This window comes from Polypterus senegalus, chromosome 2, assembly GCF_016835505.1.
Source record: "Polypterus senegalus isolate Bchr_013 chromosome 2, ASM1683550v1, whole genome shotgun sequence".
Taxonomy (NCBI): domain Eukaryota; kingdom Metazoa; phylum Chordata; class Cladistia; order Polypteriformes; family Polypteridae; genus Polypterus; species Polypterus senegalus.
Genome location: NC_053155.1, coordinates 15,594,525 through 15,618,421, shown reverse-complemented (window position 1 = coordinate 15,618,421; position 23,897 = coordinate 15,594,525). Strand labels below are relative to the sequence as shown.

Sequence of the window (23,897 nt, the reverse complement as noted above, 5' to 3'; positions counted from 1 at the left end):
TGAAAAATAAATGTTATCAAAATTATGTCTAATAAGAAAAAAAAAATAACTGAATGAGAAGTATTCTATTCTGTGATGCCACACTGATTTTTCATTCGTATTTCAAACTCTCACCATCATAATATCACTTGATTTAAGTTCAATAGCTTTTCAAATATAATCTAACATTTTATTTCATTGATTCAACACATTACTTGGACTTAATATTGAAAAATTACTATTTGACAATCTTAAACGTTCTAAAGTCTAAGCATTAATTTATATTTCAGCCATATAAAGGTATTCATACGTTTACTAAATTTCAGTGTGGGATATTTATTTTATTCCCTCCTTTTAGGAGTTAATGTTTTCCTAGAAAAGAGTTTTTCAATGCTTTTATTTATTTCTTTATTTCTAAAACTGTAGATAATTGGGTTCATCATAGGAGGCATTACATTTCCAAGAATAAACATAATATTATAGCTTTCTGTTGGTATTGTTGCTCCTGCTCCCGACAATATATAAGACAGTAGAAGTGGAATATAAAAGAGTCCAACCACTACCAGGTGGGTCAAGCAAGTGCTGAAAATCTTACTTCTTCCACCTGCCGAAGAAATCTTCAATGCTTCTATAACAATCCGAATGTAGGACAGAAGAATTAAAAATAGTGGGAAGGCACCAGTTGTAGCCACACCAGCAGCCAAAGATGTTAAATATTTGGGATCTTCATTACATGACACTCGGACAATTGTACCATAATCACAGAAACAGAAAGGAAGGATGTTGGTGTGGCAAAATGAAAGTTCACCAACAAAAAAGAGGATTGGAGATTTCAAAATCAGGCCAACAATATTTGTTACTAAGATACCAATGGCAATTCTTTTATTAGTAATAAGTGAAGGGTACCGCAAAGGGTAGATGACAGCTACGTAGCGATCAAAGGCCATAAACGCTAAGAGAAGGGATTCCATCTCCTCAACATGAAACAAAAGAAACATCTGCAAAACGCAGGCTGCATAAGGCACCACTGAAGAGTCAAGAAGAAGAACAGAGAGCATCTTCGGTATAAGAATTGAGCCATTTGCTAAGTCTATCACCGCCAAGGTGCCAATGTAAATGTACATTGGTGCATGGAGTTGATGGTTCAGGATTATTACCAAGATCACCAGTAGATTTCCAAACACGGAGGTAAAGTAGATGAATCCAAGAACATAAATCGTAATGGTCTTCTGGTTTGATTCAATGGAACATTGAAGTATAAATTCTGAGACACTGGTGGTGGTGTTGCTCATCTTTGCAGACTCTAAAAAATAAAGTATATCAGTTATATAATTTTTATGACTCATAGTGCTGTAAGAATCAAAGACGAAATAGTAAATACTGAAGTAAAAGTTAACAGTACATTCTACACACAAATACTATACAAAAATGTGACTCATTTGAAAGTAATTGATTTAAGTATTTCAGAATATGTTAGCATTTCTAATTCTTGTGTCCATTTCAGCTTCTTCACATGCAAAAAGCTTTAAGATGAGTTTAACATTGTTAGTTGCAAAATGGCTAAGGTTAATGCAAGTCTGAAGTTATTCAATAAAAGTGTTAGGAACTCTTTGAATACAAATTTAGCTCCAACTCAGAATGACCTCTCACCAGTTGCTTTTGTCAGAAAGAAAGATTAAAATTGCAGCAACACCCAGCCTTGTGTGATCTTATGGTCACCTTATATTAGTACAAGGAATTTGTAGATAAACAGTAATGGACACTATATCATGTACGGATGCATCAAAAAATGATTGAATGTTAAAATAAAATAATATATACAGAGAAACAATTTAGTCAGTGGTTGAAAAGCTACCAAAAGTCTACTCAAGTATTATTATTATTATCATCTTAAAAGAAATATCTTCTTCTTATTATTTTGGCTGCTCCCAGTAGGGGTTGCCACAGTGGATCATCTTCTTCCATATCTTTCTGTCCTCTGCATCTTGTTCTGTCACACCCATCACCTGCATGTCCTCTCTCACCACATCCATAGACCTTCTCTTAGCCGTTCCTCGTTTCCTCTACCCTGGCAGCTCTATCCTTAGCATCCTCCTCCCAATATACTCAGCATCCCTTCTCTGCACATGTCCAAACCAACACAATCTCACCTCTCTGACTTTGTCTCCCAACCATCCAACTTGAGCTGACCCTCTAATGTCCTCATGTCTAACCCTGTTCATCCTCATCCCACCCAATGCAAATCTTTGCATCTTTAACTCTGCTACCTGAACTAGTGTGGTGCTGAGGTGTCACCCGTTCCATGGCTGCTCTCGGGTCCTAACCTGGGGTCCTGAGTTGGTTTGTTATGTGGTGGCTGCGGCAATGCGCTGTATCAGCGTGTGCTCCTAACCGCCTCCTCCTCTTCCAGCTCTATCTCCTGCTTTGAGGTCACTATACTCAAATAAAAGTAACTAACATGAAGATAAGTCGAGGAAAGGTATGCCCGGAAAAAATAACTTTGAAAAAAGTACAATTTACTTATTTTATAAAAGAATTTACCTAAATTAGTAAATATCCTTAAATTTCCATGCTGTGAGTAGGAAAGCATAAAAAGAATATACAGTACATAGCATTAGTATGTATTTTATTCATTAAAAGGCCTATTGACAACATTTTATATATGCCACTAGGGAACAGAAACAGCATATTGTACTGCTTCATTCCTTCATTCATTTTTCTACTGCTTATCCGAGACCTGGTCACAGGAGTCCCTTTCCCCTGCTACACTTGATATCTCTCAGTGTAGGATCCCAAGGCATTCTCTAGGACATCTGGGACATATAAACCTCCCAGTCTTATGATCCTGGGGTCTTCTCCTAGCTGGTCATAGTCATAAAACCTCCACAGGGAAGCATCCATCTTTATCAGATCCCTGAACCTCCTCATTTGGCTCCTCTCGATACAGAGGGTCAGTGGCTCTACTCTAAGCCTCTCCTTGTTGCCCATTCTTCTCACCCTGTCTCTAAGGGAGAGCCCAGCCATCCTGTGGAGAAAGATTATTTCAGGTGCTTGTACGTGTGATCTCATTCTTTTGGTCAATACACAAATCTCATGGCCATAGGAGACAGTAGGGTCACAGATCGACTTGTAAATCGTCAGCTTCACCTACTGGCTTAGCTTCTACAGATCATTACAGCGACTTCAAAACTGCACCCCATCAGTTAAATTTTAAACAGATTCAGTATGCACATAGCTACCAAATGCTACAATATTTATGAGAAAATATAAACATTCCGCACAGCGGGCTTCTTGATTTCAAATTATAAATATTATTTTACCCTCCTAAAACAAAAATCAATTGCAAAGCGTGTTTTCCTCCTCTCCACTGGAATGACATTTCAAATTATAAAAGCAGGCTAAATATTTTATTGCTAGAAATACAGAGTAACATTGGTTTAACAAACATGCCATTCACACTATAAGTAGATGGGGCATTTATTTAACTACTTTAAAATGGTGTTATGAGAGCAAATTCTTCTCACTGAGGCAAATTAAACACAAAACCCTTCTTTGTCTGTTACAGATTTAGTTTCAATGTATGCCATAAAAGTATCAGGCACTAATGCAGTTGTTCATTGCCAATAAAACTGCATAAAACAACACTGCCATATATATATATATATATATATATATATATATATATATATAATTGTGGCAGGCGGCAGGGGCCCATGCCCAGCCGGAATGCCCCTGCAGCATATCTTCCAGGGGAGCAAGGATGGGAAACCCAGTATCTCCCCCTGGATGCTAGATGGCAGCCTCCCTGGGTTGCAGCGGTGCCTCGGACTCCCGCAGGGCTTCATGGGGGTTGGAGTGTTGTGCAGCTCTGTTGGGTTCTGCAGGCGTCACCAGGGAGTTGCACTGGTTTCGCCACACCCAGAAGTGCAGCCGGATGTCGGCAATCAACAACCTGGACCACTTCCGGGTGCCCAATAAAAGGAGCCAGCAACCACCACTCAGCGGCCAGAGTCGGGAGGAGGACAAAGCTTGGAGGAGTGGTGGTGGAAGAGAAAGGATAAGAAAGTGTGTGGTGTGTTTGGTGGTGCTTGCACAATTGGGACTGTGTTGTGACTGTGAGGATTACGGGGAAAACGTGCCACACAGGTGAAGAAAAATAAAAGTATTTTTATTTTATACGTGCCTCCAGTGTGAATCTGTGTTGGGTCGGGCACTTACATAGCACCTTTTAACTATATATATATATATATATATATACACACTAGGGGGTAACCCAATACTCACTTCACTTGCCAACCCCCCTGGCCTGCGCTATGTGCCAGCCACTTTGCGCCTCTGCCACTCGCGTTGTGAAGAGGGGGCCTGAATACACCCCAAGGTGCACAGCTGGCCATGTGAAAAGCAATCTTATCTCAAATCTCACAGCTTGGATTGCTGCTGTCATAATCGGTTTGAGTTTCATGGTTTGTTTCAATTATGTTAGTACTAGCAAAATACCCGCGCTTCGCAGTGGCGAAGTACTGCCTTAAAATTTTTATTAAGAAGAAAACTAAACCTTTTTAAACTGAGGGAAAATATACCAATAATTATTTGTTAAGGATTTCTTTGTATACCACATTGTGAGTTTGGCCCTCCGGTTGTAATATGACCAAGCTGTGCGCTGAGCTTACTCTTGAGCATGCAACGTACAGTTGGCCATGTGAAAATCAATCTTATCTCAAATCTCACAGCTTGGATTGCTGCTGTCATAATTGGTTTAAGTTTCATGGTTTGTTTCAATTACGACAGTATTTGTAGGACTTGTGTTGAAGTGACATTCAGCATCTGTCAAGCATTGTAAGCATACAACCGGTTTCATCGATAACTTAGCATCCAGCTTTTGAGAGTTTAAACATTCATAAACATCAAAGTGTCCACTACTGAAATCGTCACCTGTGAATCTAAGATGTTTAAAAGGCATTGGCGGTTGTCCAAAGGTGTAAAATATTTGGCCAATTCGGTAGACTTGAAAGCGACAACCGAACAATTCAGCGGCAGCCATCAACTCACATGAAGAACCATAGGTGAAGGGCTTAAGCATTTCAGTCTTATAGTGCTCCTGTATAGTATAATTATCTCCTGTACCGTCATCAGTCCACACCTAAAACCTGTCCCAGTCATTCAATACATAAGACACAATGGATATCAAGAGTGAGCCTGATATGGCCGTGCAATATGTAACTAAGAGAATGGAAAAAGCAGGTGCCATCTCCGGGCATGGAAACCACTCGTAAGTGACAGTTCTTTGATCGATGGTGATCACCTCGATAGACATGTTAATGTCTGGTTGGAACAATAAAGGAAATGAGTACCTGAACAATGTAAAGAAAGTCTAAAATACCTACATAATAACTATAATCATAATAAACAAACAATAAAATAGCGGAGAAGCCGTGGATTAAATAAAAAGACTGTAGTTATCAGCAGGGAGACGTGAATCCCGTGGCGAAGCAAGGAAGGGAATGTAGAGACCGGAGCGACGGACGGCCTTATATAGGCAGGCACCCAACAACGTGGGAGGCGTTGGGATGGGGGGCTCAACGCCGCCTCACGCGGTGACCGAGCTGCAGGCTATGGACATATATATGTACATAAGTAGGATTCAGTTAGCGTTGGGAACTCTCATACCAAATTTCGTGAAGATGGGGCCATAAATAAGAAAGTTCAGCATGGCGGACGTTGTCTATCGTTATGATAGTTATGCATAGAATTTCGAAATGAAACCTGCTTAAGTGTTGTAAGTAAGCTGTAAGGAATGAGCCTGCCAAATTTCAGCCTCCTACCTACACGGGAAGTTGGAGAATTAGTGACGGTGGAAAGTTCAATATGGCGGCCGACAGTGGCGTCATACCATCGAAATAAATACATACATCGGTTTTGGTTAGCGTAGGGAAGCCACCTACCAAACTTCGTGAAGATGGGGCCATAAATAAGAAAGTTCAACATGGCGGACATTGTCGACTATTATGACCATTACGTGTAGAATTTCGAAATGAAACCTGCTTAACTTTTGTAAGTAAGTTGTAAGGAATAAGCCTGCCAAATTCAGCCTTCTACCTACACGGGAAGTTAGAGAATTAGTGATGAGTGAGTGAGTCAGTCAGTCAGTAAGGGCTTTGCCTTTTATCAGTATATGTTACATAGTTTATTGTCAAATAATGCAAAGAGTGCATGACACGTTCACCCTTATTTGGGTTCATCAGGCGCACACACTCAACTGTACCCCTCACGGGGATCGAACCTCAGACGTCTGCATCAGAGACGAAGTCCCTTTACGCTGTGCCACAGCGTGTGGTTTGCTTATTTGGCAACCTGCAGATCGGAGAATTACATTTATATCATCCATAGTCTGAGTCTCGATCTGATTGCATGGGTGGTTACCTACCAGGTAACACATGTGGTTGGTCTGCCAGTCTGCAAACATCTGAGACTCAGACTACGGATGCTATGAATATATATACAGTATATATATATATATATATATATATATACAGTATATATATATATATATATATTGTGATATATGGCCAGCCATTCATCCCGGCCAATACCCCCAGGCCGCCAGGTGGAGCCCTCCCTGCAGCAGGGGATTACGGATGTTGGAGTTTTCCTTTACAGCCCTGCTGGATACCACGGGGGCCGCTAGAAGGCGCTGCAGGAAGGAGCAGCAGCTATTTGTCCTACGCCCCAAAAGTACATCCGAGTCACATGGACAAGAGGAATGACGTGCTTCCGGGTTGAAGAAAAAAGAGTTTTATCTGACCTGAAAGTGTTCCTAGTCACATGGACAGAGAGAGTGAAACACTTCCGGGTCAAGGACTATAAAAGACGACAAGCTGAGCTGGGTGGAAGGGTGGCAATGCGCCTGGGAGTGGTGGAGTGTATTATTGATTATTAATTGTGTATTGTTGAGAGTTTATGAGTATTGTGGAGAGGATTAATTACTTTTTTATTAATAAAAAGTCAAACTTTTGGACTTTTACCTGGTGTCTGACGTATTGTCTGAGGGTTCAAGAGGATGATAGCGCCCTCTGTCACAGTGGTATAGTTGGCAGGATTCTCTGGCCATCGATCTGGCAGAGGACCTGATAATAAAATTCTGTGGACAGAGAACCCCAAGAAGGCAACATCAGGACATGCAGCAAAATCGCTTAAGACCCACGTTCACCAGATCCGTTATGGAGAAGAAGAGGGGTAAGCAGAGTAACAGTGTCAGCGGAGGTTCCACGCTCATCATGGAAGACACTCAGGAGGAGCTGAAGAGCGGCTGTACGAGTCGGGAAAGGCCTCCGGAGAAGGAAGACTACCACGAGGTATGTGCCGGGGATTCAATTAACAACATCTTTAAAATAACCCATTTTGTTCCGTGCACATACCTCAAGGAAGATCACCCGGAGGTCCTGCGGGATGCAGACAAAAAACCCGACGAGGGTGCTACGCTCTCGATCCAGCAGACAAGCCAGAAGGACTTACACATGAAGGCTGTCGGCAAGGGACATGTGACCCAACCCGAAGCATTGCGGGAAGGAGGAGGTCCGCATCCTACTGCTTACAGCTGTACCCTGGAAACAACAGACTCGGACATTCCAAAGGGGAAGAAGGAGGCGAGCGAAACACCGCTCACCCCAGAAAAAGGTAAGGAGGGCCGGAAAATGGCTGATCGATCCGCTGAGAAATGAATACAAGTGGATCGCAGTCAGCCAAAGATGGCGGCCCGGTCCTCCGATACAAACTCCAATTCTCAGAAGCCTCCGCGAGACTGTCAGAGCACGTGCCAGCAGCGGGCATGTTCATTGGCTCCTGGCCGTTAGGTAAGCAGAATGAGGAAGTAAGCCTACCTCTGGCCGAATTAATTAGTTTAGATGTGCGGGAACTTGAGAAAGTGACTATAAAGGACTGTGGGAAATCCCCAGACGAGCTGAGTTGGGTGGAAGGGTGGCAACATGTCTGGGAATGGTGGAGTGTATTATTGATTATTAATTGTGTATTGTCAAGAGTTTATGAGTATTGTGGAGAGGAGGGTACTTTGTGCACTGTTTATTAATAAAAAGTCAAACTTTTGGACTTTTACCTGGTGTCTGACGTATTGTCCGAGGGTTCAAGAGGACGATAGCGCCCTCTATATACAGTATATTGTACTCTGCTTGCTTGCTTTTGTGTCTCTGCTATACCTGGCTCTTTCCATATTGCCAATTTATGCACTGTATGTACAGTATAATGAATCATGCAGGTTATCTTTAAGGTAAGGGATTAGCGAAATGAATAATAATAATAATAATGTTTGATACTAACTAGTTATTTTTACGTGAAGTAAAGATTTTTAGCTATCTTAATTTTTTAAACCATGTAGCAAAAATCCTAGAGCATTAAAATTAAAAAGTATGGTCTCCACTTTTTAAACATAAAAAAAAATGTAAAAAATAGATTGATAGACAACAATGTTTAATAGAAAGCTATCAGATATCTTAAACATTATGGAACTTACCTACTGACCATTCGTGCACTTTTCAGATTTTCTAGTTCATTTTTTTCCAAAAAAAAAAAACAAATTATACTTATTCTATTAGTCAAAAAGTGTCCATAAATAATTATTTCATTGAATGATATTCATTTTGAAATCTACATATTTATAAGCAATGAATTCAATAGTGAGAGAGTCTCAAAACAGACTGAAATATCAAAGACTTAAATGCTTTTTTTTTTTTTTAATTAATCATCATATTACCTTAAATAATTTAACTTTAGTGGCAAATTTTTCTGATTCAGTTACATTGGTTACTTTAACACTGACTACATTTACTTTAATTAAATTAAGTACCTTATTTTTTTTAATAAAAATGCATTAATAATTTAAGTTTAGTGATAAAACCTCCTGAATTAATGACAAGGAAAACTTAAAATTACATTTTTTTAAAGTTAAGTACCTTATTCTTAAATACAATTGCTGATTCACTAGTGTTGATAACTGTAACACTGATTATATTTTTTAAAGTTAGGAACTTTTCTCTTTAATGAAAATGCTTAAATAATTGAACTTTGGTGGCAAATTTTTCTGATTCAACGACATTGATTACTTTAACACTGATTGCATTTATTTTAATAAAGTATCTTATTACTTTAATAAAATTGCTTAACATTTTTAGCTGTAGTGTTACATTTTCCTGATTCAGTGATATTGATTACTTTACCCTGATTACATTTTTTTTAAACTTATTTACCTTTTTCTTTTAATAACATTACTTAAATAATAAAACTTATGTGTTAAATGTTCTTGTTGTGCTACCATTAATTACACCCAAGTTTTGTAATCTCTATTTAGTATATCCTCGTCTTCAGGGTTACTGCATATTTATGACATAGATAGCCCCTTTCTTTGACCATAAAAGTACATCAACCTTGCCATCATGTATACTTTGTGCATGAGGCTGCAGCAGTAGTAGAGGCAGTCATTCCACCTCACTATACACTCACTTTTCCCAACAGAATTAGCACATTAGTTCTGTTTCCAGTGCAGCACAAGCATTTTTTTTTGGGTGTCATGTCACATGTAAATGCAGTACAGTCAGGGCTTGAAGTCGACACCTCCTAGTTAACTTTCACGAGGGATCCCACCCCAATGCTCTTCGATCACCTGTCATCGTACTGAAACAATGCAACATTGTTTCATTGTACTGGCAGAGTACCAGTGAGTATTAGTACTTCTTCAGGATATTTAAAGAGGGACCCACAAAATTTTTTTATCAAAATGTTACTGTATCGTCATAAATAAAGTACAGCTAGTAATTTGACTCCACTTCAAACACTTAGTACTTTAGTAGTATTCAACACTCCAGATACGACTTAAACAAGACAAGATACACACAAAAAGTAAGTGAAAGTGCACAAGGAGAGCATTTGAAACATTTTTTGATCACATAGGTAAAAAAAGCATGTCACTGCCTTCCATGTCTTACTTTTTACATTGCTTTTTCACTTAATTATGGCTGCTAGTCCACTCATGTGAGTTTAATTGCACCTTACAACAACAACTTGCTGCGGTCTTTATTTTTAGTCAGCCCTGAGTGAAGAATGTTTCAGTGAAATGTGGCCATATAGTTCAGACACACGTAACATGTTTGCCAAATTCATTTACGGGAAATAAAGTCAAGTGCCTGGACTTGCATTTGTCCCTCTGATTTTCTAATTTGAGCAATCAACAAGTTATTTTCATAGGAATATTTTTAAAAGCTGAAATTGTATTCAGTGAATTAGTCGTGTATGTATAATGGCATATTGTACGCTATACATAAAAAAAATATCACTCTTTAATCTCATAATATTGCGACTGTCCTTTCTTTGTCACAGCAAGCTTTATGCACATCTTGCTGCTCCAGCGTTCTCAAGTTAAGTGACACAAACTAAAGGAAGTGAAACTGGGTGACCAGGTTAAAACTAAATAAATAAGTACAATTTTGACATATAAACTAATTATTAACTTTCTCTCTATTAAACACATATGTAAAAGTACCTTTAAGATGTTTCTCACAGTTTCCGATGTCTTTCCTTAGTCTGTCTAATGCATTCTGCTTGTTCATCTTCTGTATTTGAGTTGTCTCGGCAAAGGTTCACCCTAATTACAATATGTTTTTCTTTGTGTCTTCGTGATTTTTAAATGGCTATGCTTGACAAATATGAAATTACATCAATGGAAGAGAATTGTTTTCACATATTTTCCATTTCATGATAAAAAAGTGTGCTAAACAAGCCCTTGTGATCTACGACACACGGGTCTTTGTTCTGGCATAGTGCTTTTATTATGAGAAGAGCACACAAGGGGCCTGAGTCACTGATCTATTTAAAACTATTTTCTCTAGTGACTTCATTGTTTGTGATTTCTTCTAACAAGATAAACTGTTGTATGTATATGCATGTATTATTTTTTTTTAATCCCAACTGCCTTGTGTGAATTGACCATTTTGACTCTACCACTTATTTATTGTGCTAATTGTCATTTAGAGCAGCAAAATGTCACATATGCTGTTTATCCTAAATACAGGTAACTTAATTTAAAGTGTAGGCAGTCATTTCACACACCATGAATAACAAGGTACCAGAATGAGTCCTTGATTCATATTGGCATCAGCCCATTAACTCACACATTTCTGAAATATTGATTAATAATAGTGGATACAATTTGATTTTTTTTTTAGTTTATTAAGAAGGGAGTTAAACATTTTATGTAATTATGTAATAATCTCTTAGGATAGCCCTAAGGTGAAACCATTTTTGTCTCTATTTGAAAAAGCAGTCAATAAAAATAAAATTCACATGATTTATTTTATTATTGGATGAAAACTTCATGTTTATTGCTGTGCACATTGTACAATGATATTGTTACTTTCATGTCTCCTCAAAACAGCCAAAATGATACAACATCAACAAAAACACCAAACAACAAACTACTTTATATATGTATCCACACAAATACAGGGCCCTCCATAACTTTTGGGACAAAGATACATTTTTTCCTTGATTCTCCCCTCTGCTCCGCAGTTTAAGGTTACAAATCAAACATTTAGTACATGATTATAGTGCACATTGCAGACTTTCATTTAAGAGGATTTGCATATATTGCAGCCACACAACACTTTTTCTACCCAGTACTCCCATTTCAGGGCACTGTAATGTTTGGGACAATTGGTGTCACAGGTGTTTGTGATTTCTCAGGCTTCATAAGACACCTCAGCTTGCTTCTACACTTTGGAGTCTGTAGTTGCTATTGTTCAACATCAGGACACGAGTCCTGCCAAAGAAAGTCAAAGAAGCCATTATAAGGCTGAAAAACAAGAATTTAAACCATTGCAGACATCGAGAAAGCCTTAGGATGACCAAAATCAACTGTCTGTAACATCATGAAGAAGAAAAAACGCACTGCTGAGCTCAGGAATCATAAAGGGACTGGTAAGCCAAAAATGGACCTCTACTGCTAATGACAGAAGAATTCTCTCTGTGGTAAAGAAAAAGCCCCAAATGCATGTCCGACAGATTAGAAACAGTCGTCAGGAGGCACATGGATGCTTCAGACGCAACTATCAGCAGAAGACTTCATGAACAGAAATACAGAAGTAACAATGCAAGAAGAAACCTCTAGTTAGCCACTGTGACAGACGCCCAGGAACCCCGCCCTGACGGGACGCCTGGAGGAAGGAAGTGCTGACAGACTAGGGATTGTGTATGCCTGGAGTGCTTCCGGGTACAATGGCAGCACTTCCACCACACTGGGGAATGCTGCAGGAAGTTCATCAGCAGGTGCCTGGAGCACATCCAGGATGTTATAAAAGGGGCCGCCTCACTCAATTTGAGGACCCGGTGTCGGGTGGAAGAGGATGGAGCTTGCAAGACAGGGGTGGAGGTGGCCCGAAGGACCAAGGACTGAGTGCAATCGTGTAAATAGTTATTGCAAATAGTGGAATAAACGTGTGTGTGTTTGGACATTCCGGTGTCATGTCTGTCTGTGGCCGGGCTAACTGTTACACCACCAAAGTAGAATGACCAGATTACAATTTACAAAAAAGGAATTCTGGAAATAGGTCTTGTGGACAGACGTGACAAAGATGAACCTGCTTCAGTGTAACGGCAAGAGCAAAGTGTGGAGATGAAAATGAACTTCCCAAGATCCAAATTAGACCACCTCATCTGTTAAACAAGGGCACTGGGGGTGTTATGGCTTGGGCATGTATGTCTGCCAAAGGTCCTGGCACGCTTCTGTTCATTGATGATAGAAATGCTGACGGCACAATAAATTCTGAGGTGTACAGAAACATCTGCTTAATTTCCAATAAATGTACTGGCCATTTCTGTGGCCCAGAGTCTGGATAGCCAATGGGATGAAGCTGATGTAGAACCTGACAGAACGGGCTTGAATGGTACAGTTCCTTCTGCCAGGTGAATGTGGAACAGAGAGACGGTGGAAAGGATGGGAGCATTCCTTCAAAATATTAGGTTTTGCGGATGCTATGCGCTGTGTGAACTATCCATTACAGAACCTTGTGTTCTGAAACATTTCAGTTCAAAAAACCATGTGGTGATGCAGCTAGTCAGTATGCTCTTGATGCTTCCTATTGCTGGGGTTAGGTAGGCTTCCCATCCTCAGTCAACGAGCGAAGTGGAGATGCTGCTGCACCTTCTTGGCTATGGAGGTGTTGATGCTAATTGAGTAAAGTCAGGCACACACCATAACTTTGGTACTCTTAATCAATTTCACAAAGAAACACTTTCACAAAAGGTACAAACATAACAGAACAAGTGCGCTTTTATTCAAATATGCAACTGCAGAAAAACAATACGTGCAATGTCAATGTCGCACCCTAACGCATGTTGTTTTTCTGCATTTTCCATACACCCCGGAAGTACTTTATTTCTTCCATCCTCGTGACTGTGATGTACTTCCGGGCTGTATGGAAAATATAAGTCTCTGGGACTCCCTGCAGCGTCCCATGGTGGCTCCGATGTTATCCAGCAGGGCCGTGCATTAAAACTCCAAATACCATGATGCCCTGCTGGAATTCGGGGCATCTCTACATCGCCGGGTTGGCTCCATCTGGCGGTTTGAGGGTATTGGCCGGGACAAGTTGACGGCGATAGTCCACTATATATATATAGCAGGGCAGCACGGTAGCGCAGTGGTAGCGCTGATGCCTCGCAGACCTGGGTTCGCTTCCCGGGTCCTTCCTGTGTGGAGTTTGCATGTTCTCCCCGTGTCTGTGTGGGTTTCCTCTGGGTACTCTGGTTTCCTCCCACAGTCCAAAGACGTGCGGGTTAGATGGATTGGTGATTCTAAATTGTCCCTAGTGTGTGCTTGGTGTGTGTGTCCTGCGGTGGGTTGGTGCCCTGCCCGGGATTGGTTCCTGCCTTGTGCCCTGTGTTGGCTGGAATTGGCTCCAGCAGACCCCCGTGACCCTGTGTTCAGATTCAACGGGTTGGAAAATGGATGGATATATATAGCATTTTTAATGTAGGTAGATCATTTTGACCTGGTCATTTTAAAAGTAGCTCAAGCAGAAAAGGTGTGGGCAGCCCAACATAGATCGTTGTAGACACGGAACACACATGAAATGCATGTGTTCCAAATAACAATATAGTATTTATAAAAGGTGTGATTTTGCTTGACTTCTCACTCTATACAACTCCAAGCAACTGACACGCAGGTAAACAGACTTGAGCTGAGAATACTGTGCGCCGGTGGGGGATGTGATAGCAGACTGCTTGCTGTTTGCTGCTTACCAACACATTTAAAGGACAAAAGACGCTGACAGAGAGGTGAGAAGCGATTTAAGGTGGGACAGATCTACGAGTTTTTTCGTAGGCTCTGGTAATTCTAGTGTTAAAGTCTACCTGTGGCAATTTGAATCGATTAGCCATCATTTGGACATCTTTCAGGGGCTGTGGTTTTTAGTGCCACATTTACCTGAAAGGCCTACAAAAGACAAATACCTGCCATGTCCTCCTCATTGTGGCATTAGTTAGCATAATCTTGTTCCCTTTTAGGCCATTTTTCAGAGTTTTTCTTTTATTGTGTTTTTTTTTTTTTATTTATTGAATTGGAATAAGAATTCCTGTGTTTTTGTCTTTCGCTAAGTTTATGGTTAATGTTCTATTTAAAGTTTTTTTATTTAATAAGGAATAAGGATTTATGACTTTCTGGAACCTTAAAGATGTTAATTCCAGTTTCCTCTTTTTTGATTTGCTAAGGAAAAGTTTATTTTTTGAGATTGATTGTTGATTGAGTTAAGGTCTTCCCTTTTGGTTTAACTTCTAACTCCCATGTGTTTTATATTTGTGATTTATAGATTACGCTGGCTAAAAAAAGATATTGTCCCAAAACAGCTTGTTTTAAAAGTAGCTTTTTTGTGCTGATTTCAGAAAAGTATTCAAAATCTTTTTCATCCAGTTTTAGTATATAAACCTTTATCATATATGTTTTTTTAATGTTAAATTCAGAATTGAAATATTTGTATTGCTGTTTATGAATTATTTTACAAACAACTCATTTATATATCTAATTAAGCTCATACTTATGAAGAACTTTGTTAAGGCAACAGATTAAAAGAAACTTAGATTCACATACTCTGTGTAAGATAGAAATTTTCTAGGATGAGTGAGGCTAAGATTAAAGAAGGAGTTTTCGTAGTGCCTGAAATTACAGAATTTGATTCTAGATGAGAATTTTGATGACCAGTTGAACCACAGGAACTTCTTGGGGAATCATAAGGCTGAAAACTTCTAACAAATACTGAATGATATTTTGAAATCATACAAAACCGTGGGATGTAACATCATTAAAAAATTTCTTTCTTGGTATTTCACCTGGACTATTTCCTGGAAATGTTGCAGAACGAGCAGAACAAAAAGTTTCATCGGGACATTTCAAAAAAGGGAAAGTGATACTCAAGGCAAGAGAAGTTCCAGTTTGCTTGCTGACAAATAAGAGCGATATTCCTGACGTCAAGTACAGCAGAAAATTGTACACTACTACTGTACTTTTAAGGTGAGACACATTTGGCATGATATATATATATGTATATGTAAATGTGTGTGTGTGTATTTGCATATATCTTGCCATTAATATCCTTATGATGTATTGTATTGTTTTGCATATTTCAACATGTGGGTCTGGGTTATTTGTGAAAGTAAGTGTTTGGCCACGTCTCAACCACAGCGGGGAAAGTGAAAGTCTTAATGTAGAGGTTCATAAATTGTACTGATCTCTTAATTTTTCTACCGTTCTGGGTGGAAGGTGAAACAGAGATCCCACACTTAGCCTATGTTTAACTTTATGTCCCTTGGGGAAGAGTATCTTTTTGATTGTTTAAGTAATTACCAGCAATGCTGAATGTACAACTGATAATTAAATAACTGAGTGGTCATTCACCCCACGCTACACCGGAGCACCAACAGGAAACCCACACAGACATGGGGAGAATGTGCAAAATCCACACAAAGAAGACGCAGGATGCGAGCCCTTGTCTCCTTACCTCATGGCAGCAGTGCCACTGCGCTGCCTTAAATATTGTAAAACGTTATATTTATTTGTTTATGTTTAGTAATTTTTAATTCAATTTGCATATTGAATCCTATGAATTTCACACTTTTTTCATATGCAATATAATTACGTAGCCAAAATCTTGCTTGTCCTCATAATAAGAGTGTTTTCAGTTGAGTATTAGCTATTTGGTTTCTCTTATGGCCAATAAATTGAATTCTGCTTGAAATGCTATCATTTGTATGTAACTTATTAGAGGTGGGTTTTACACATTCATATTCAAAGATTTCAGGAATTAAATCAAGCTAAACAAATGAACAGGTTCTAGGTAGTCATAACATTAACCAAAAAAAGCACTTTTTTAAATTTTATTGATTGTATTGTAATCACTCCATACAAGTAGATCAATTTTTACAAAAAATAGGATTGAAATCAAATCAATCCCCACCCATGAGAAAGAGAGCATGGCCAAATAAATAAATTGATGAGTTTAATAAGATAAATGGAGAAGAAAAAGAAATGGGAAGAGAATCTGCTTCCTCAGTGCTTTAACAGCCTGTTCTAAAGTATTATTGATTAGATCCTGCTAGGTTTTGAAAAAGTTCTGCACAAATCCTCTATGTGAGAATTAGATTTTTTCCAATTTCAAATAATATAAAACATCAGTTACCCACTGACTTAAAAGAGGAGAGTTACGATACTTCCAGTTTAACAAGATATGTCTGCGTGCCAATAGTGTAGTAAAGGCAACCACAGTTTGTTCTTCTCCACTTTAAGCCCCTCTGTGAGCCCACCAAACACAGCTGTTAATAGGTTAGGAGGGATTGTGACACCAAAGCTGTCTGAAAGGCACTTAAACATTTTTGTCCAGTATGGTGTTAATTTGGTACAGGTCCAAAACTTGTGACCCAGTGAGGCTGCAACTTGATTGCAGCGATCGCAGGTTGGATCTTGCCCTGGAAACATTTTGGACAGTTTTAAGCAAGACAGATGTGCTCAATATATAATTTTGAGTTGAATAATTGTATGCTTTGTGCATATGGAGCTCGAGTGAATTCTCTGGATTTCTATCTTCCACTCCTTTTCTGATATGTAAAGCGAGAGATGAGAGATCCTTTTCCCAGTGTCCTCTTGGATCTTTGAAAGGAAAGGACTGTAAAATAATTTTATATACAATATTGCAGAAATGGTAACTGAGTCCTCGAAACTGAACAATATTTTTTCCAGCATAGAGGAATGTGATAGATGAGGAAAATTGGGCAGGTTCTGTTTAACAAAATTTCTAATTTGAAGATAGTGAAAGAAATGCGTTGCTGGAAAGTTAAATTTGAAATGTAATTGTTCATAGGATGCAAAGATGTTGTCTATATAAAGTAAGTAAGTAATTTAATCCAAATGTTTTCCAGATATTAAATACTGCATATGTTTATGAGGGTTGAAAAAGGTGGTTCTCATGCAGAGTTGCCAAAGATAAAAGATTCTCCATCTTAAAATGCTTCCTACATTGGTTCCAAATTCTGAGTGAGTGAAACACAATTGGGTTATTAGTATATTGGTGATAACCTGCATTTATAGGGGCACAAAGCAGGGAATATAAAGAAGTACTGCAGAGATTTTTATTTCTATTGTGCACCAGGCCTGTGTATGTTCATCTATTTGTGTCCAGGTTTTTATAGCTTGTATGTTTGCTGCCCAGTAATAAAACTGAAAGTTAGGTATAGCCATGCCTCCTTCTGCCTTAGGTCTTTGTAGGGTCGCTCTTTGGATACATGGATGTTTTAGATTCCAAATAAACGAGGTTATGGTTGAATGTAATTGCTTAAAAAATGATTTATTGATGTATATTGGAATTTTTTAAAAAATAAAAAGAGAAGCTTAGGAAGGATATTCATCTTAACAACATTAATTCTTCCAGCTAGAGTGAGATGAAGGGTTGACCATTTATGCAAGTCTTGCTTAATTTATTCCATACAGACGGCAAAATTTTGTTGATAAAGAGCTTTATGTTTACTTGTGGTATTTACCCCTAGGTATTTAAACTGATCTGTAATAATAAAAGGGAAGGTGTCCAAGCTGATATTGGATGCTTGAGAATTCACTTGAAAGAGCACACTTTTATTCAAATTAATTCTGAGACTAGAGATCTTTTGAAATTCTGTAAGTGCTGTTAAGACTACAGGCACAGTATTTTGTGAATCTAAAATATACAGTACCATATCATTTGCAATGAGAGCAATTATCTGTTCAAGTCCTTTTCTGATAATCCCCTTTATCTGATAAGCATTCGGACAGTGAACTGCCAGTGGTTCAATGGCGATTGCAAAAAGTAGTGGTGACAGGGGGCATCCTTGTCTGGTACCACATTCTAGTTTAAAGTAGTCTGAATTAATGTTATTAATACAAACTGAAGCTTCTGGGTTGGTATACAGTAGATTGATCCATGTACAAATGTTTGGGCCAAACCCAAATTTCTCTAATTTACTGAAAAGGTAGCTCACTTCAATCATATCAAACACGTTTCATGCATCCAACGATAATAATACCTCTTGGGTTTTTGACTTTGTAGGTGAATATATTACATTAAACAGGTGTCAAAGATTGGAAGCTAAGTGTCGGCCTTTAATAAATCCAGTTTGACCTTGTGATATTACCGAAGGCAGCACTTTCTCCATCCTTCTAGCTAAGACTTTGGAGAGTATCTTAACATCATTATTCAGAAGTGAAATTGGTCTGTATGATGCACATTGTAATAAGTCCTTATTTCGTTTAGGAAAGACAATGATGAAAGCTTGGCAAAAAGTTTGAGGTAGAATTTGATTGTCTCTAGCTTTTGTATATGTTGCTAATAAGAGGGGAGCTAGCTGAGTGGAGAATTTCTTATAACATTCAACAGGGTAGCCATCAGGGCCTGCTGCTTTACCACTCTAAAGTGACTTTATAGCATCTAGTAATTCTGATAGTGCCACAGGTTTATCCAATTTCTCTGCACTAAGACTATCGATTTGTGGTACCTGTAATGCATCCAGAAATGCAGTAGATTGTGTGCAGTCTTCTTCAAACTCAGTAGAATATAAGGATTTATAGTATGTGTGCATTATATTTTTAAGGTCAATGATTTTATCTCCATTCGTGTTGGTGATTGCTGGGATTGCATTGCGAACTTCTTGCTTGTAGATTTGTTGAGCTTATTAGCTTTCTCTCGATGTTCATAGTAATGATGTCTTGATTTAAAAATTAGTTGTTCAGTTTCTTTAGCTGTCAAGAGGTTGAGCTCTGAATGCAGAGTCTGCCTTTTCCTATGAAGAGCCTTCTGGCCACTTGGACACCTGGCATGTTCTTGATCTATTCTAGTAATTTTGCTGGTTAGCTCTGATACCTTCTTGGTTTTTAATTTATTTCTGTGGGAAAGATATGAGATTATCTACGTATATTATTCTTAAGAAGGTCTTTGGAGTTTTCCAGAGTATTCATGCAGAGACCTCTGAGGATTTATTTGTCTCTAGAAAGAAACTGATTTGTTTGGATATAAATTCTGTACAATTCTCTTCTGCTAATAGAAGTGGGTTAAGACGCCATCTGTGAGATGAGTATGTGGGGCCTAATGATTTTAGCTCCAAGGTCAGAGGAGCATGGTCAGAAATAACAATAGTGTCGTACTTGCAAGATTTAATCACAGGCAAGAAATTATTATCTATAAAGAAATAATCAATTCTTGAGTAGCAATGATGCACTGGTGAGCAGAAGGAATATGTTCTTGAGTTTGGGTTTAGAAAGTCAGTTAAAAACAGTGTAATTTTCTTTGCAGTGTTAGATGTCATCACCCCTGTGACAGGAGACCTATCTAAGAGTGGATTTAAAACACAATTAAAGTCCCCAGCCATTATAATTTTATGAGTGTTCACATTGCGAATGGAATGCGAATTTTGCATCAATTCCCTATCATTGACATTGGGTGCATAAACATTTATCAACAGTTAAATAAATTGCCCATTACAATCACATATCTCCCTTCAGGATCAGATACTATATCTTATGCTACAAATGAGACTATTCTATGTATAAGAATTCCCACACTTCTAGTTTTCTTTGTAACGCTGGAATGGAACATTTGTTCAATCCACTCTTTTTGCAGCCAGAACTGATCCTTGCTTAGTAAGTGGGTCTCCTGTTAAAATACTATTTTAGCGTTTAGACCTGTTAGGTGAAAGAATACTTTCTTTCTCTTTAATTCATGATTCAGGCCTTTAACATTCCAGCTCACAAAGTTAACTGTCCCATCATGGAGACATTGATTCTGAATTTTTGATGTCATTTTGTAGACTTAATTGCAGTTGAGACAGCTTTAACCTTATTTTCCAAATTTCCCGTGAGTTATTGTCATGCAGCCTATTGTTACGTTGGTAATTATAATTATAAGGATTAAAAGGATAGATTAGATATAGTTTGCTCTCTTTCTAAAAAAAAAGCAAAATGAAACAAAAAAACCATGCCATGAACGATCAAAAAACAGATTCATACATTTAATTGCATCATCTTAAATAGTAAATAGACAAAGTGAGGCATATTCAAGATGAACATTAGACAGCAAATGAGGCAACCATTCAGTCCATCAAGCTTGCTTCTTCAAAGTTATCAAGGTTTCCACTTCACGTTACTTAACTTAGTAGCCTGCTCTACACTCCCACAGCACTTCCTGAAATCCTGGATTCTGTCTTCATTGTAGATTCCACTAATGTCTGCCAGCATTCTTATATATGTGAATCACTACATCATTGAAGAATTTCTTCTTAATTCACTTCATCAATTCCATTATCTGTTTTGGAAATATGGATGTAGCTTTCTGTGCTCAAGACCGAAGAGGTTTTTCCTCTTACCATGGCAGAGTAGCAGGCGTCCATTCAGAAGAGGACACACTTCTGTACAAAATATGCTGGGCAGCTCTTTCAGCTGGACAGAGAAGAGCAGTCAACACTCCTGATGTGGTCTCGCACCAGCTTTGTCTGAGTTCTTATATGTTCAACAGTTTAACAATGTAATCTTTTTATTTGCGTTTTTGATTTGTTCGGCATAATATGAGGACTTAATGTTTAAAAAGTGCTACTTAATAATTTTAAAACTTTAATGGTCTATGGATTAATTTAAAATATACTATAGTTTTTTTAATTTATCAATTAGTTTACTGAATGTCAATATAGAATATATATTTTATTTTTTCCATTTAGGAGTTCATCTTTTCCTAAAAAAGAGTCTATGAATGCCCTTATTTATTTCTTTATTTCTAAAACTGTAGATGATTGGATTCATTGTAGAAGGCACTGCATTTCCAAGAATAAACATAATATTGTACGTTTCTGTTGGTATCGTTACTCCTGCACCTGGCAATATGTAAAACAAGTAAAGTGAACCATAAAAAAGTCCGACTACAAGCAGGTGGGTCACACAAGTACTGAAAATCTTACTCTTCCCACCTGCTGAAGAAATCCTCAGGGCTTCGATAGAAATCCAAAGGTAGGATATTAGAATTAAAAGGAGTGGAAAGATGCCAGTGGCAGCCACAGTAGCGGGCAAATTTGTTAAATATTTGGGATCTTCACTACATGACACACGGACAATTGAAGCATAATCACAAAAACAGAAAGGAAGGATATTGGTGTGGCAAAATGAAAGCTCACCAATAAAAAACAGTATAGGAGATTTCAAAACTATGCCAAAAATGTTTGACACCAAGATACCAATGCCAGCTTTTTTATTAGTAATGGCTGAAGGGTACCACAAAGGGTAAACAACAGCTATGTAGCGATCGAGAGCCATAAAGGCTAAGAGATAGGATTCCATTTCCTCAACATGAGGCACAAGAAACATCTGCAGCACACAGCCTGCATAAGGCACCACTGAAGAGCCGAACAGGAGGACAGACAGCATCTTTGGGATAAAAACGGAGCAGTTAGCTAAGTCTATCACTGCCAAAGTGCCGATGTAAATGTACATTGGAGCATGGAGCTGAGAGTTCAGAATTAATACCAGAATCACCAGTAGATTTCCAAATGTGGATAGGAAGTAGATAAATGTCAGAAGACAAATCGTGATGGTCTTCTGATTTGATTCAATGGCACATTGCAGTATAAATTCTGAGACAGTGATGGTCGTGTTGCTCATCTTCAAAGACCCTGGAGAATGATAAAGCAAAGTTCAAGATATCCATTATAACATCCTTGAGGCTTATAGCACTGTATTAATAATAGAATAAATAGTAAATACTGAGGTAAAAATAAATAGTAAATAATGTACCACAACAGTATAGAAGTATATGTGAGTGATGAATTAATTCAGAATAAAAAACATTTTAGTTATGTCAAGTTCCATTTCAGCCTCCCTTATAAGAATACTCCACACAAAAATTATATATTATTATATGTTACTTACCCTACATGGTTTGTGTTAATGAGTGAGAAATTTTAATGTTGTGTTTTCATGGAGAATAGAGATTTAAAAGTTATGATAATATGGGTGAACATGTAGACCAATACCGTACAACTACAAATAATATCAAAAACCTCAACGAAAAAATATAAAATCTTACTTTACATGTGTTGCATAATCCAGTCATATGCTCACAATGTACAAAACGCATGCTAAAATATTGTTACATAAATACTTTTGGAGAAAACAAGTACAGGGCATGAACATGACAAAGCAGAATGAGGTTTTGAATCGATTCAATGCATTTCTTCTTCATGCCCTGTACTGATTTTTTTCAGAAGTATTTATTTATTTAACAATATGTGACATGTGGGTTATATGACACAAGTAATGTGAGACTTTTTCATGGATGTTTTTGTATCGTTTGCAGTTGTCCAGTGTTGGTCACCATAGACGCCCCTTCTGCCATAAATTGTTTATCTCCTTTCTCCATGAAAACACAACATTCAATTTCTTTCTCAACCATCATGACAAACCATGCGGAGTAAGTAACACATAATAAAATATTGTTTTTGATGTGAGTATTCCTTTAAGGAAAATGCTTTAAGATGACTTTGATAGTTATGAAAGGGCTAAGATTAAAATAAATTTTATTTTATTTTGCTAAAGGACTTTCAAAAACCTAGATGTAGCAGAACATCTCTCAGAGCAACTTCTCTCCGTCTGGTTTTGTCAGTGCAAATGTTCAAATCACATCAACACTTACTCCTGTGTCATCTCTCAGTAGCTTAAGGGAAAGAATTTGTACAACAGATTAATGGATTTTTATCATCTCAGGATGCAATAAGAAAGTATAAATGTTCATAAATGTAATACAATTAGGAAAATAGGTAAAAACATCCATAAATATAAAAAAAGTCTTAAAACTTACCGAATTCGTCTGATTTTCAAGCCAAAAATGTTATCAAGTATTGACTTTTGTCATGAGATTGCACACATATTACAAAACATTCAATCCATGTTGTTTTAAGATGTTAGAAAAGGCAACTGAGAAAGGCACACTTGCGATCGCTTAAATTCTTTCACTATACGGAAGCTTATTTTATTAATTCAGCATCCACTTTCACCACGCGACACGCTCTCCCACCTATTAAGTATATTTGTTAAATTACCTTTAAGATGTTTCCTGCAGGTTCTGGTATTTTTGTGGAGTCTGCTTAAGGTATACAGCTTGTTCATCGTCTCATTGAAAGCTGACTCTAATTCTTTATGTGTTATGACTTGTCAATGGCTAGGTTTGAAATAAGCTAATATAAATACAACAAATATTTTATAAAATATTTATATAATATTTCTACTAATAAAAGCTCACACAAAACAGGACAGCACAAGATGTCCTACATATGCACATGTGTGAGTTCTTGCTTTGTTCTTTTAT

At 37.9% G+C, this 23,897-nt stretch overlaps 1 protein-coding gene across 2 annotated transcripts; it reads right to left on the bottom strand.

The window, feature by feature from the left end:
• Positions 1–284: 284 nt before the first annotated feature.
• LOC120524189 (olfactory receptor 9Q1-like) lies at positions 285–10,768 on the bottom strand. 2 transcript variants are annotated; one of them, XM_039746067.1, is made up of 3 exons: positions 10,526–10,768; positions 7,002–7,117; positions 285–1,282 (listed from the first exon to the last, which is right to left on the bottom strand). In XM_039746067.1, the coding sequence occupies exon 3, from the start codon at positions 1,269–1,271 to the stop codon at positions 321–323; it is 951 nt and encodes a 316-aa protein (XP_039602001.1). In that variant the 5' UTR covers positions 1,272–1,282; positions 7,002–7,117; positions 10,526–10,768; the 3' UTR covers positions 285–320. The 2 variants fall into 2 exon arrangements, with proteins under 2 accessions (XP_039602001.1, XP_039601999.1); XM_039746065.1 differs by lacking the exon at positions 7,002–7,117.
• Between the last annotated feature and the right edge of the window lie 13,129 nt (positions 10,769–23,897).

Bases quoted from the DNA above. Each gene is read 5' to 3' on its own strand.
- LOC120524189 (XM_039746065.1), bottom strand. From the start codon at position 10,592: ATGAACAAGCAGAATGCATTAGACAGACTAAGGAAAGACATCGGAAAC. The intron at 1,283-10,525 runs GTACTTTTACAT...TTTATTTTTTAG, and splicing joins CTGTGAGAAACATCTTAAAG to AGTCTGCAAAGATGAGCAAC.